This window comes from Schistocerca nitens, chromosome 6 (assembly GCF_023898315.1).
Source record: "Schistocerca nitens isolate TAMUIC-IGC-003100 chromosome 6, iqSchNite1.1, whole genome shotgun sequence".
NCBI lineage: Eukaryota > Metazoa > Arthropoda > Insecta > Orthoptera > Acrididae > Schistocerca > Schistocerca nitens.
In genome coordinates this window covers 575,114,636-575,127,479 of record NC_064619.1, presented here as the reverse complement: position 1 = coordinate 575,127,479, position 12,844 = coordinate 575,114,636, and the positions used below count along the sequence as shown (strand labels likewise).

The window sequence follows — 12,844 nt, the reverse complement described above, 5'->3', positions numbered from 1 at the left end:
CCGCATTGAGGCTGATCCCTCACCTGTGGTAGAGTGGGAGGTCGTCTCAAGGTGTGGCAGGGGGCGAAAGACATTCCGGAGGGCTGAACGGAAGGCCTCTCCAGTTTGTCTGACGAACCGGTTTCAGGCTCTGTCTCAGGCTGATACTGATCTTCGGCCTGACATGGCTGCTTGTCCTGTTCCAGAGGTTGCCCCTCAGTCTGCAAGATCCAGGCGGTCGCAGAGGGTGGGCTTACTGGTAGTTGGGAGCTCCAACGTCAGGCGTGTAATGGGGCCCCTTAGGGAAATGGCAGCAAGAGAGGGGAAGAAAACCTATGTGCACTCCGTGTGCATACCGGGGGGAGTCATTCCAGATGTGGAAAGGGTCCTTCCGGATGCCATGAAGGGTACAGGGTGCACCCATCTGCAGGTGGTCGCTCATGTCGGCACCAATAATGTGTGTCGCTATGGATCGGAGGAAATCCTCTCTGGCTTCCGGCGGCTATCTGATTTGGTAAAGACATCTGCAGCATCGTCGACAGGACTGACTGCGGACCTTTGGTACAGAGCCGAGTGGAGGGTCTGAATCAGAGGCTGAGACGGTTCTGCAACCATGTAGGCTGCAGATTCCTCGACTTGCGCCATAGGGTGGTGGGGTTTTGGGTTCCGCTGGATAGGTCAGGAGTCCACTACACGCAACAAGTGGCTACACGGGTAGCAGGGGTTGTGTGGCGTGGGCTGGGCGGTTTTTTAGGTTAGATGGCCTTGGGCAAGTACAGAAAGGACAACAGCCTCAACGGGTGCGGGGCAAAGTCAGGACATGCGGGGACCAAGCAGCAATCGGTATTGTAATTGTCAACTGTCGAAGCTGTGTTGGTAAAGCACCGGAACTTCAAGCGCTGATAGAAAGCACCGAAGCTGAAATCGTTATAGGTACAGAAAGCTGGCTTAAGCCAGAGATAAATTCTGCCGAAATTTTTACAAAGGTACAGACGGTGTTTAGGAAGGATAGATTGCATGCAACCGGTGGTGGTGTGTTCGTCGCTGTTAGTAGTAGTTTATCCTGTAGTGAAGTAGAAGTGGATAGTTCCTGTGAATTATTATGGGTGGAGGTTACACTCAACAACCGAGCTAGGTTAATAATTGGCTCCTTTTACCGACCTCCCGACTCAGCAGCGTTAGTGGCAGAACAACTGAGAGAAAATTTGGAATACATTTCACATAAATTTCCTCAGCATGTTATAGTCTTAGGTGGAGATTTCAATTTACCAGATATAGACTGGGACACTCAGATGTTTAGGACGGGTGGTAGGGACAGAGCATCGAGTGACATTATACTGAGTGCACTATCCGAAAATTACCTCGAGCAATTAAACAGAGAACCGACATGTGGAGATAACATCTTTGACCTACTGATAACAAACAGACCCGAACTTTTCGACTCTGTAAGTGCAGAACAGGGAATCAGTGATCATAAGGCCGTTGCAGCATCCCTGAATATGGAAGTTAATAGGAATATAAAAAAAGGGAGGAAGGTTTATCTGTTTAGCAAGAGTAATAGAAGGCAGATTTCAGACTACCTAACAGATCAAAACGAAAATTTCTGTTCCGACACTGACAATGTTGAGTGTTTATGGAAAAAGTTCAAGGAAATCGTAAAATGCGTTTTAGACAGGCACGTGCCGAGTAAAACTGTGAGGGACGGGAAAAACCCACCGTGGTACAACAATGAAGTTAGGAAACTACTGCGAAAGCAAAGAGAACTTCACTCCAAGTTTAAACGCAGCCAAAACCTCTCAGACAAACAGAAGCTAAGCGATGTCAAAGTTAGCATAAGGAGGGCTATTCGAGAAGCGTTCAGTGAATTCGAAAGTAAAATTCTATGTACCGACTTGACAGAAAATCCTAGGAAGTTCTGGTCTTACGTTAAATCAGTAAGTGGCTCGAAACAGCATATCCAGACACTCCGGGATGATGATGGCATTGAAACAGAGGATGACACGCGTAAAGCTGAAATACTAAACACCTTTTTCCAAAGCTGTTTCACAGAGGAAGACCGCACTGCAATTCCTTCTCTAAATCCTCGCACAAACGAAAAAATGGCTGACATCGAAATAAGTGTCCAAGGAATAGAAAAGCAACTGGAATCACTCAACAGAGGAAAGTCCACTGGACCTGACGGGATACCAATTCGATTCTACACAGAGTACGCGAAAGAACTTGCCCCCCTTCTAACAGCCGTGTACCGCAAGTCTCTAGAGGAACGGAGGGTTCCAAATGATTGGAAAAGAGCACAGGTAGCCCCAGTCTTCAAGAAGGGTCATCGAGCAGATGCGCAAAACTATAGACCTATATCTCTGACGTCGATCTGTTCTAGATTTTTGGAACATGTTTTTTGCTCGAGTATCATGTCGTTTTTGGAAACCCAGAATCTACTATGTAGGAATCAGCATGGATTCCAGAAGCAGCGATCGTGTGAGACCCAACTCGCTTTATTTGTTCATGAGACCCAGAAAATATTAGATACAGGCTCAGGCTCCCAGGTGGACACTATTTTTCTTGACTTCCGGAAGGCGTTCGATACAGTTCCGCACTGTCGCCTGATAAACAAAGTAAGAGCCTACGGAATATCAGACCAGCTGTGTGGCTGGATTGACGAGTTTTTAGCAAACAGAACACAGCATGTTGTTATCAATGGAGAGACGTCTACAGACGTTAAAGTAACATCTGGCGTGCCACAGGGGAGTGTTATGGGACCATTGCTTTTCACAATATATATAAATGACCTAGTAGATAGTGTCGGAAGTTCCATGCGGCTTTTCGCGGATGATGCTGTAGTATACAGAGAAGTTGCAGCATTAGAAAATTGTAGCGAAATGCAGGAAGATCTGCAGTGGATAGGCACTTGGTGCAGGGAGTGGCAACTGTCCCTTAACATAGACAAATGTAATGTATAGCGAATACATAGAAAGAAGGATCCTTTATTGTATGATTATATGATAGCGGAACAAACACTGGTAGCAGTTACTTCTGTAAAATATCTGGGAGTATGCGTGCGGAACGATTTGAAGTGGAATGATCATATAAAATTAATTGTTGGTAAGGTGGGTACCAGGTTGAGATTCATTGGGAGAGTGCTTAGAAAATGTAGTCCATCAACAAAGGAGGTGGCTTACAAAACACTCGTTCGACCTATACTTGAGTATTGCTCATCAGTGTGGGATCCGTACCAGATCGGGTTGACGGAGGAGATAGAGAAGATCCAAAGAAGAGCGGCGCATTTCATCACAGGGTTGTTTGGTAACCGTGATAGCGTTACGGAGATGTTTAATAAACTCAAGTGGCAGACTCTGCAAGAGAGGCGCTCTGCATCGCGGTGTAGCTTGCTCGCCAGGTTTCGAGAGAGTGCGTTTCTGGATGAGGTATCGAATATATTGCTTCCCCCTACTTATACCTCCCGAGGAGATCACGAATGTAAAATTAGAGAGATTAGAGCGCGCACGGAGGCTTTCAGACAGTCATTCTTCCCGCGAACCATACGCGACTGGAACAGGAAAGGGAGGTAATGACAGTGGCACGTAAAGTGCCCTCCGCCACACACCGTTGGGTGGCTTGCGGAGTATAAATGTAGATGTAGATGTAGGTCACTTGAGCATAACCAGCATGAAAATGCTAGCTAAGCATTTTGCCCACTGGCTCTGCATTGATTCAGCAGTTGAGAAGCTTGTCTGCAGGTGCAAACAGTGTGCTGAGGCAGCCCCCCCCCCCCTCCCTCCCTCCCATGAACTTTTGCTCCAGGGCCCACCCCCCATCAGCTGTGGCACCGTGTCCACACAGATTTTGTGTGTGCTTTCAGTTATTCCATGTGGTTAGTGATGGTGGATGCCCTGCCAAATGACCCACTTGTCACACATACCCCAGCAAAAGCTACTGCGGAGACTCTAAAGTGATGTTTGCGATCGAAGGATTGCCACAGATGATCATCTCCGATAAAGACCCACAGTTTGAATCAGTGTTGTTCCGCAGTTTCTGCATGCAGAACTGTATTACTCACCTTACGTCTGCACCATTTCACCCCAATCGAATCGTGAGGTGTAATGTACGGTGCTTACATTCAAGATGCAACTAGCAAAATGATTGGCAGACTCGCCTTCAGATATGGCAGTGCCTATGATTCTAGGCAGACACAGGACCACCCAGCTGATAGGCCATAGCCCAGTGGAGCTCCTCCGTGGCTGACAAACCCAGACACCCCTATATTTTCTCTGTCCTGCACCACAGCCTTACCCTTCACAATATGTTAGGGGGAATCCAGTATGGGCGTGTACCTTCAGTTGGTGGCCGGGATGGGCACTGGCTACCGTTTGGGAGAAGTAAGGCCAGTTGAATATTCACTGTGAATATCAGTGGGGCATCACACTCCTACCATCAGTCAGCTGCAGCTGCAGCAGACCTGTCAGAGGGCCTCCTGCACACGCTGCCCCCTCCTAGGGGCCAGACGCCATGGAGGCCTCCCTCCTTCGCTGGATGTAAACCCTCAATCCATGTCAGACAGTGACTGCCTGGATGCCACCCACTCATCAGATCAACAGCCAGGCATCCCCCTGTCGTTACTGCCTGATGAGCCAATGGAAGCCAATGCTGTCACCGTACAACAGCAAATGTGATGTTGCCATCACTGCTGTCAGGTCACCTGGGTGGATCGGGTGGCTTCCTCACCGATACTGACCTTCCACCAGCATGATCTGGCTGGCACGGTCGTCCTTTTTCACGCGCCATCGCCAAAGGCACTGGCTCTGCGGAAGAGAGGAGGGACATGGCAGCAAGCTGCACAATGCCACTGCAGCATTTGTATCTAGTGCCAGTGGTGGCCTAGCAAAGCAAGTACGCTACAGTCGCCTGCAGCTAGCCCACCAGCTGGCAAATACAAATACATCGTGCCGCTGCCAGCAGGGCCTCAACCAATTGCATCTTCTTCACTGTATGCAAAAATTCTTCAGTCAGGCCAGGTCTACGCTGGTGTGCATTCAGCTGCCAGTGATAGGAGTCTGAACTTGGACAGTTAATAGTCATGTTAATATTTTGCTAAAACTGTCAACATCTGGCATGCATTTATCATCCGACATAATTTTTGTGTATGTAGTGATTGTCAGCAATAAGTGTAGATATAACAGTGTTGTACACTAAATTGCAAATCACACACGTACACCCTACAGTATTTTGTGCTGTGAATAAAGAACAACTCTGCAATTTCACAAATATACCTCAGCAAATTCGTAGGCTGCTTGGTCTACAAACTCTTTCTCACTCCACACTTGGCACCTGGGACTCAGTCGATGGGACGCCAGTGCTCCGACAGCAATAGCAAACAGATATGAAGGTATAGGCACATTCTGACGAAATTTATGAAGTTTTAATCCTTTACCAACAAGAGATGGTTCTCCTTCTCTCACAGCACTCATCAACACAACCAAGTCTTCAGGAGCACGTATCTGTGAAGTAAAGAACATATACACATATTGGCACTGAAAAACCACAGATGTTTTAAGGCATGTAACATTAATTTCAGAAGACTCTACAAATGAATATTGCGCCTTCAATCAAAGTGTGAATGCAAACTTCACAATGGCGCATTAGAACCTACTAAGTTTGGTGACAAGGAGGTCCCAATTGTAGTTTTCTACACATTATTATGGATATGAAAATTGCCCTTAATATTACAATTGCAATACATGTCTGCAACAAAGTAGTCAAGCTTGAACTTATATTAACTTCAATCAGGAACTGTTATCATTTGGTTCTATGGACTAATGGATAATTTAATCTGTTGTTAGAGAATGCTAATTTTGCATTCAATAAATGTATGCCGTCGCTAAAGTGAGGGTCACAATATTTTAATTTTCCTCAGTATCCATGATGATGGTATATTTAATTGAGCACACAACAGTCAGATCTTTAGAGCCCATACATTAATTGTGTGAAAGAAATGTGGTTAACAAAGACAAGATGAAAATTTCAACAAAAATTAAAATACACCTCACTACAAAATAGAACATATATAGATACACACACACACACACACACACACACACACACGAACACACACACACACACACACACACACACACACACACACACACACGAGAGAGAGAGAGAGAGAGAGAGAGAGAGAGAGAATTTTTACCTGAGCAGAATATGTAACTTTAACCGCTGGAGAGTCCTGGCATGGAATCACTGAACGGCAGTGAATTGCCTGAAATTTAAAGAAAAGTCAGTACTTTTAGCTGCTTCATGAAATACAGATTAAGACTGATTAGAGCAGAAGAGCTGATCAGTAGGAAAAAATGGTAACAGTATTTTCAAATGTACCTACTAAAGCATTAAAAGCTGGAGTTACTGCCATTGAAACACACATTTTCAGTCCACTTTCAGTTAATATTTTACTAATATTACAACTTAATCTAATGTGAATTAATATACAGTGTGGTCAGAACAGCCTGAAAAGCTTGTAAGGGAGTTGCAGGGTAGGTTGTGCTGAGAAATAATTGTTAAGAAAAAAATTTGATACATTGTTCGAGTTCCGTTTTAACTAGCATTAAAGTAAGGCAATCAGGCCACTGTATATACAAATTCAAGCAATTGCATGTGCTGAAATGGAGTAATGCACAAACAACTGTAAGTCTGTGAGTTACCATTTGTTGAGAGGCTTATTACCATTTAAAATGTGCCTTTTTCGGATGTGCCAAATTTAAGCTAGGTGAGCAAAAGCTTCTTTTGCCTGATTCAACGATACCAAACGAAGAACACGATTAGTGACACTTGTCTCTGGCAGGCTGCTCAAATTTGCACCTGCAATGATATGATTCGCTAACTTCAATGCTAATTAAATCACAAAAGGCGCAATGCATCAAATTGTTTTCTCAATAATTATTTCTCAGCACAACCTATCCTGCAACACCCTTATAAGCTTTTCAGGCTGTTTTTACCACACTGTAGTTAAAAATTATCTATTTTTGTAAACTGGACAGTATGTTCTTCATATACACATTAATCAAAGGTTTACTTGTAAAACTAATTTCTTCGTAGATAATTTATCTAATTTTGTGCTTTAAAATTATTCTCTTATCCAGTCCTTTCTCACTATTTACCATGTTTGCTATACTGTTTATCACATCTGCATTTTAAGTTAAATCTTCACAAATTCACTCTGCCATATACTGTCCTTAATACTTTCTGTAACCACAGCTCACAATTCCATAGCAAAACATTGTACATCACCATTCATCATTCCATGTATTTCATTTTGCATCAGATTGGAAGTTTTCACCTCCACAGAACAAATCTCGTGAAGGTGTGAAGTGGCTTTTTTCTTTAATTTAGGGTAATTTTTCTTTTGTTTCTGTTAAATGATAATTATCTTACTTTAAGTACACAAAATTAATAAGATAAAAATTACATAATGTTTCTGGCATTTTGAACATACTATCATGATGTGTGTGTTCATACTGGTGTTGTCATTACCTGGCACTGACTGAAAAGATATGGGTGCTTTCCACCTGCTGTCTGTTGAGGTGAGAGCCACTGGAGTGCACTAGCACTTGGAGATGTTTCATACTCTATTTTCACAATCACACTGAAACAGAAAAAGATAATCTCTGACCAGAACTTACGCAGCATTTTTCTCAAATGTGTGAAAATAATACAATAATAATACTGAAACTATTGAATCAAAAAATGCACTTTCAAGAGAATACACAAATAATTCTTCTAAAATCATTAAATAACACATTCACAGTTGCAAATACCATTTACAGCTATTGATATACACCGATGGTATAAAACAGCCTTAATTTTCCTGCAAACAAGCGAACATGCAACATGGTAAGTACAAACCAGTTAATTCTTCTACCCCCACCTCCTACTCAAACAAACTCAAATATAAATTTCACAAGAACCTCTTTGTATTACATTGATTTGGTTTTGAGAAAAGCTGTGACTGTACTGAGCAATGTACTGGATAATTTCAGGCTAGAATATATTATTATTTTCATATCATACTGTTCTATGACAAAATGGTGTCTTCATTCTGTTTATGGTACTATACCACAGTTTAATTTTTGCTGTGACCAACTGTTCTGCTAACCAACATAACTTTCAGAATACACACATACATAAAGGAACTCCCAGAGATTGGAACAAGTTTTAGTATGATTGTATGGATTTAGATCCATAACTAATACAAGATGTTTGTAGTGCATACATTGATTAAAAGTCAATTTATTGGACAAGAAATAAGGAGATATATCACATTTCATATTGTCCTTAACTGAGATTTCCACAAATTTACAGTGTTTTCCTTTCACTCAAAATGAACAGACTTATTTCAGACTCAGGTAGCTGTTTCATTTGAGCTCTATTACTGCAGTTTTCTGGAAGTTCAATGACATTCATTGATGTGCAGACTACAAGGACATTCTTAAAGATGTCTCACCGGCAAAACCACTTTTGTTAAGAGTGTGAAGAACAGTATTTTATGGCATTATCATGAATCAAAAATACAAAAGGATCTTAAAACTCTGTTCCCCCTGTTGCCAATTGCTTTATGCTGCTACTAGTATGTGTATGTGTGAAGTGCGCCAAGTGTAATGTTGCATACATGTGTACTCAAATTGCCCGCCAAAAGTATCAGTGCAGACCGGCCAATAGAGACCACCAGTAGGAAGCATACACACAGCGCAGCCTTCGCTGCACTATCTACTGCACGGAGCAGTGCTGACTGAATCTCTTGTTGTTATTCTAGTTTGTATCAAGCACATCAGTGTCCTGGGTCTCGTGAAGTCCCAGGAGGCTTATTGTTCAGACATTATGAATAAAGCCATACTTGTGTGACTTGGATCAGCTTTGTGTATTACGTAGTTACTACATAATTGGCGACGAGGATGGGATGGTTTCTGCAAGTGCAATCTTTACATCTATATCTACATGGATACTCTGCAAATTACATTTAAGTGCCTGGCAGAGGGTTGATCGAACCATCTTCACAATTCCCTATTATTCCAATCTCGCAAAGCACGTGGGAAGGGCGAACACCTCTATCTTTCCATATGAGCTCTGATTTCCCTTATTTTATCATAGTGATCATTTCTCCCTATGTAGATCGGAATCAACAAAATATTTTCACATTTGGAGGAGAAAGTTGTTGATTGGAATTTTGTGAGAAGATTCCATCGCAACAAACAATGCCTTTCTTTTAATGATACCCAGCCCAAAACCTGTATCATTTCAGTGACACTCTCTCCCATATTTCACGATACTGTAATACAAAACGTGCTGCCCTTCTTTGAACTTTTTCTATGTACTCCATCAGTCCTATCTGGTAAGGATCCCACACTGCACAGCAGTGGATCTGTTACATTTTCTAAGTGTCCTGCTAATAAAATGCAGGTTTGGTTTCATCAGATTTATCCATTACAGATGTGGTGCTGCTGGCCCTGATTGAACAGTTTACTTCGGCTGTGACCACTCTGTTGGCTTCCATTAACAGACAGGGTACCGCTCTATCAGTCCATCCACCCGCTTTTCCTCCATATGAAGGTTCAGTGAGGATTGAGAAGCTTAAGAAAAAAAGACTCAAGACAGCATTTATTGGCTTTCAGTGTAAGACTCGAATTTGTACCAAGCCTTCTTCCTCTCGTGGATTCCACCTGAGGCGTATCAATTACTGTGTCAGCTTGCTCCTTTTGTTAGAACCATCAGCTCTTATTTTTGATCACGAATGCAGTTTATTGTCCAACCACTATCGCAAATGAACCCATGTCATAGTGGCATGAGATGAATTCTACTGATGCTGCAAGAAACCAAACCGATCATACAGGGGCTGGGCAGCTGAACTTCACGGCCTTAGCCATAAGTGCCAGGTCATTACTGATGCCCAAATGACTCTTATGGAGACTCTATGGCATGCAATGCAGTTATCATTTAGCTCCAGACAAGGAAGTGCACCAGGATTTACTCCGTAAAAACACACTGTTAGCAGAAGTTTTGCAAATATCACAATATTTTGAAGTTTCTCGGGCAGCAGTTGACCAAATTACAGCATAGGACAATGTGGAAGTAGTGTCACAGGATGTGCCCTCTAGGATGATGTGTAGCTTACACAAGGAAGCAGCAGTGGTGGTGGTAAACGAGTGGGGCCGGCATCAAGATGATCAAGGCTGGGCCAAGCAACTGCAACTCCTGCAGTGCCAGTGTCAGCATCTTCTGTTTCTGTTTTGTCTTTATACAGGGTTATTACAAATGATTGAAGCGATTTCACAGCTCTACAATTACTTTATTATTTGAGATATTTTCACAATGCTTTGCACACACATACAAACACTCAAAAAGTCTTTTTAGGCATTCACAAATGTTCAATATGTGCCCCTTTAGTGATTCGGCAGACATCATGCCGATAATCAAGTTCCTCCCACACTCGGCGCAGCATGTCCCCATCAATGAGTTCGAAAGCATTGTTGATGCGAGCTCGCAGTTCTGGCACGTTTCTTGGTAGAGGAGATTTAAACACTGAATCTTTCACATAACCCCACAGAAAGAAATCGCATGGGGTTAAGTCGGGAGAGCGTGGAGGCCATGATATGAATTGCTGGTCATGATCTCCACCATGACCGATCCATCGGTTTTCCAATCTCCTGTTTAAGAAATGCCGAACATCATGGTGGAAGTGCGGTGGAGCACCATCCTGTTGAAAGATGAAGTTGGCGCTGTCGGTCTCCAGTTGTGGCATGAACCAATTTTCCAGCATGTCCAGATACACGTGCCCTGTAACGTTTTTTTTGCAGAAGAAAAAGGGGCCATAAACTTTAAACCGTGAGATTGCACAAAACACGTTAACTTTTGGTGAATTGCGAATTTGCTGCACGAATGCGTGAGGATTCTCTACCACCCAGATTCGCACATTGTGTCTGTTCACTTCACCATCAAGAAAAAATGTTGCTTCATCACTGAAAACAAGTTTCGCACTGAACGCATCCTCTTCCATGAGCTGTTGCAACCGCGCCGAAAATTCAAAGCGTTTGACTTTGTCATCGGTGTCAGGGCTTGTAGCAATTGTAAACGGTAAGGCTTCTGCTTTAGCCTTTTCCGTAACATTTTCCAAACCGTCGGCTGTGGTATGTTTAGCTCCCTGCTTGCTTTATTCGTCGACTTCCACGGTCTACGCGTGAAACTTGCCCGCACACGTTCAACCGTTTCTTCGCTCACTGCAGGCCGACCCGTTGATTTCCCCTTACAGAGGCATCCAGAAGCTTTAAACTGTGCATACCATCTCCGAATGGAGTTAGCAGTTGGTGGATCTTTGTTGAACTTCGTCCTGAAGTGTCGTTGCACTGTTATGACTGACTGATGTGAGTGCATTTCAAGCACGACATACGCTTTCTCGGCTCCTGTCGCCATTTTGTCTCACTGCGCTCTCAAGCGCTCTGGCGGCAGAAACCTGAAGTGCAACTTCAGCCGAACAAAACTTTATGAGTTTTTCTACGTATCTGTAGTGTGTCATGACCATATGTCAATGAATGGAGCTACAGTGAATTTATGAAATCACTTCAATCATTTGTAACAGCCCTGTATTTTGTCCACCATGAATGTTCGGCATGCCCTAAGCACTGGGCTACTTGTAATGCTTGCCAGAAGAAAGGCCACATGGCCTTTGTGTGTCATTCACCGAAGTTTGCCAAGGATATGGACATGGATATAAATTGTGTGGCTCCAATGTTTGTGACTTCCCCCAAGCTGTTTATTGAGTTAAATGTTTTATGCCATGTGCTCCAGCTACAGGTCAACACAGATGCTGCAGTGATGTTTTGAATTCTCAAACCTACGTGAGTTTAGGCTTGCTGCTGCTGGTCAGTTATAATTAAAGAACATTGGGCTGTTGGGACAATTTATGGTAGCTGCCTCTTACAAGTCAGTGTTCATTCCATTACATTTTTGGTGGTCTCTGATGCCAGTGTTGAGAACTTGTTCAGGATGGACGCATTTCCAGCATTGGGATTTTACATAACTCATGCAGTTCACCTTGTGTCTGATCAGGTACCATATTCTCAATTGGAAACACAATGTGTGAGAAGTTTTCAGACTTGTTTTTGGAAGGTACAGTGTGTGCTATGAATTTTTCTGATCATATTTCTTTGAAATCCACAGCTTGGCCTCATTTTTGTCATGCGCGTCCTACTCCTGTCGCCCTGAAAGGTCAAGTGAAACCAGCATTGGATGGACGTCAATCTCCAGGGGTGGTGCAACCTGTTGACTAGTGAATGGTCCTCTCCACTGCTTGTAGTTCAAAAGCCAACAGGGGAACTTTGCCTCTGGTGGCTTCACTACTACTGTCAACAAGCAGTAGAGCGTAGATACCAATCCTCTCCCACGCCAGGAGGAGCTGTTGGTGAAATTATTAGGTGGCCAGAACTTTTCTAAAACTGATTTGTCTGAAGTGTATCTGCAGGTTTCTGTGGACAAAGAGTGTCAGCATGTTCTGCTTCTGAGTACTACTTTTGGTCCCTATCAATATTTGTGCCTTCCTTTTGGTGTGGATAGTGCCCCTCCTATTTGCCAACCATTTTTAGAGCAACTGACTATGCATGTCCCGCACTGCATTAATTATCTGGATGATAATGTCATGGGCGCCAAACACTGCTGATCACTTGAGAAGTTTGAGCACTTTTTTTTCCATCTTACAGTCCACAAGCTTACAGTATAACCTTGTGAAATCTCAATTTTTTGTAATCTTGTGTTGTTTATCTGTGGTTCGAGGTTTTGTAGGATGGGATTCATCCTCTGCCAGAACCACATCTCTGCTGTCACATCTATG

The 12,844-nt window shown here is 43.2% G+C and overlaps 1 protein-coding gene across 1 annotated transcript in view; it reads right to left on the bottom strand.

Annotated features, from left to right (window-relative positions):
- LOC126262798 (leukotriene A-4 hydrolase) overlaps positions 1–12,844 on the bottom strand; it is a 104,731-nt gene that overhangs the window by 67,711 nt on the left and 24,176 nt on the right. The window contains exons 4-6 of the mRNA XM_049959623.1: positions 7,501–7,612; positions 6,164–6,232; positions 5,244–5,471 (exon numbers count right to left, since the gene is read on the bottom strand). Coding sequence (XP_049815580.1) covers positions 5,244–5,471; positions 6,164–6,232; positions 7,501–7,612 — 409 coding nt within the window. The remainder of the gene's footprint in view (positions 1–5,243; positions 5,472–6,163; positions 6,233–7,500; positions 7,613–12,844) is intronic.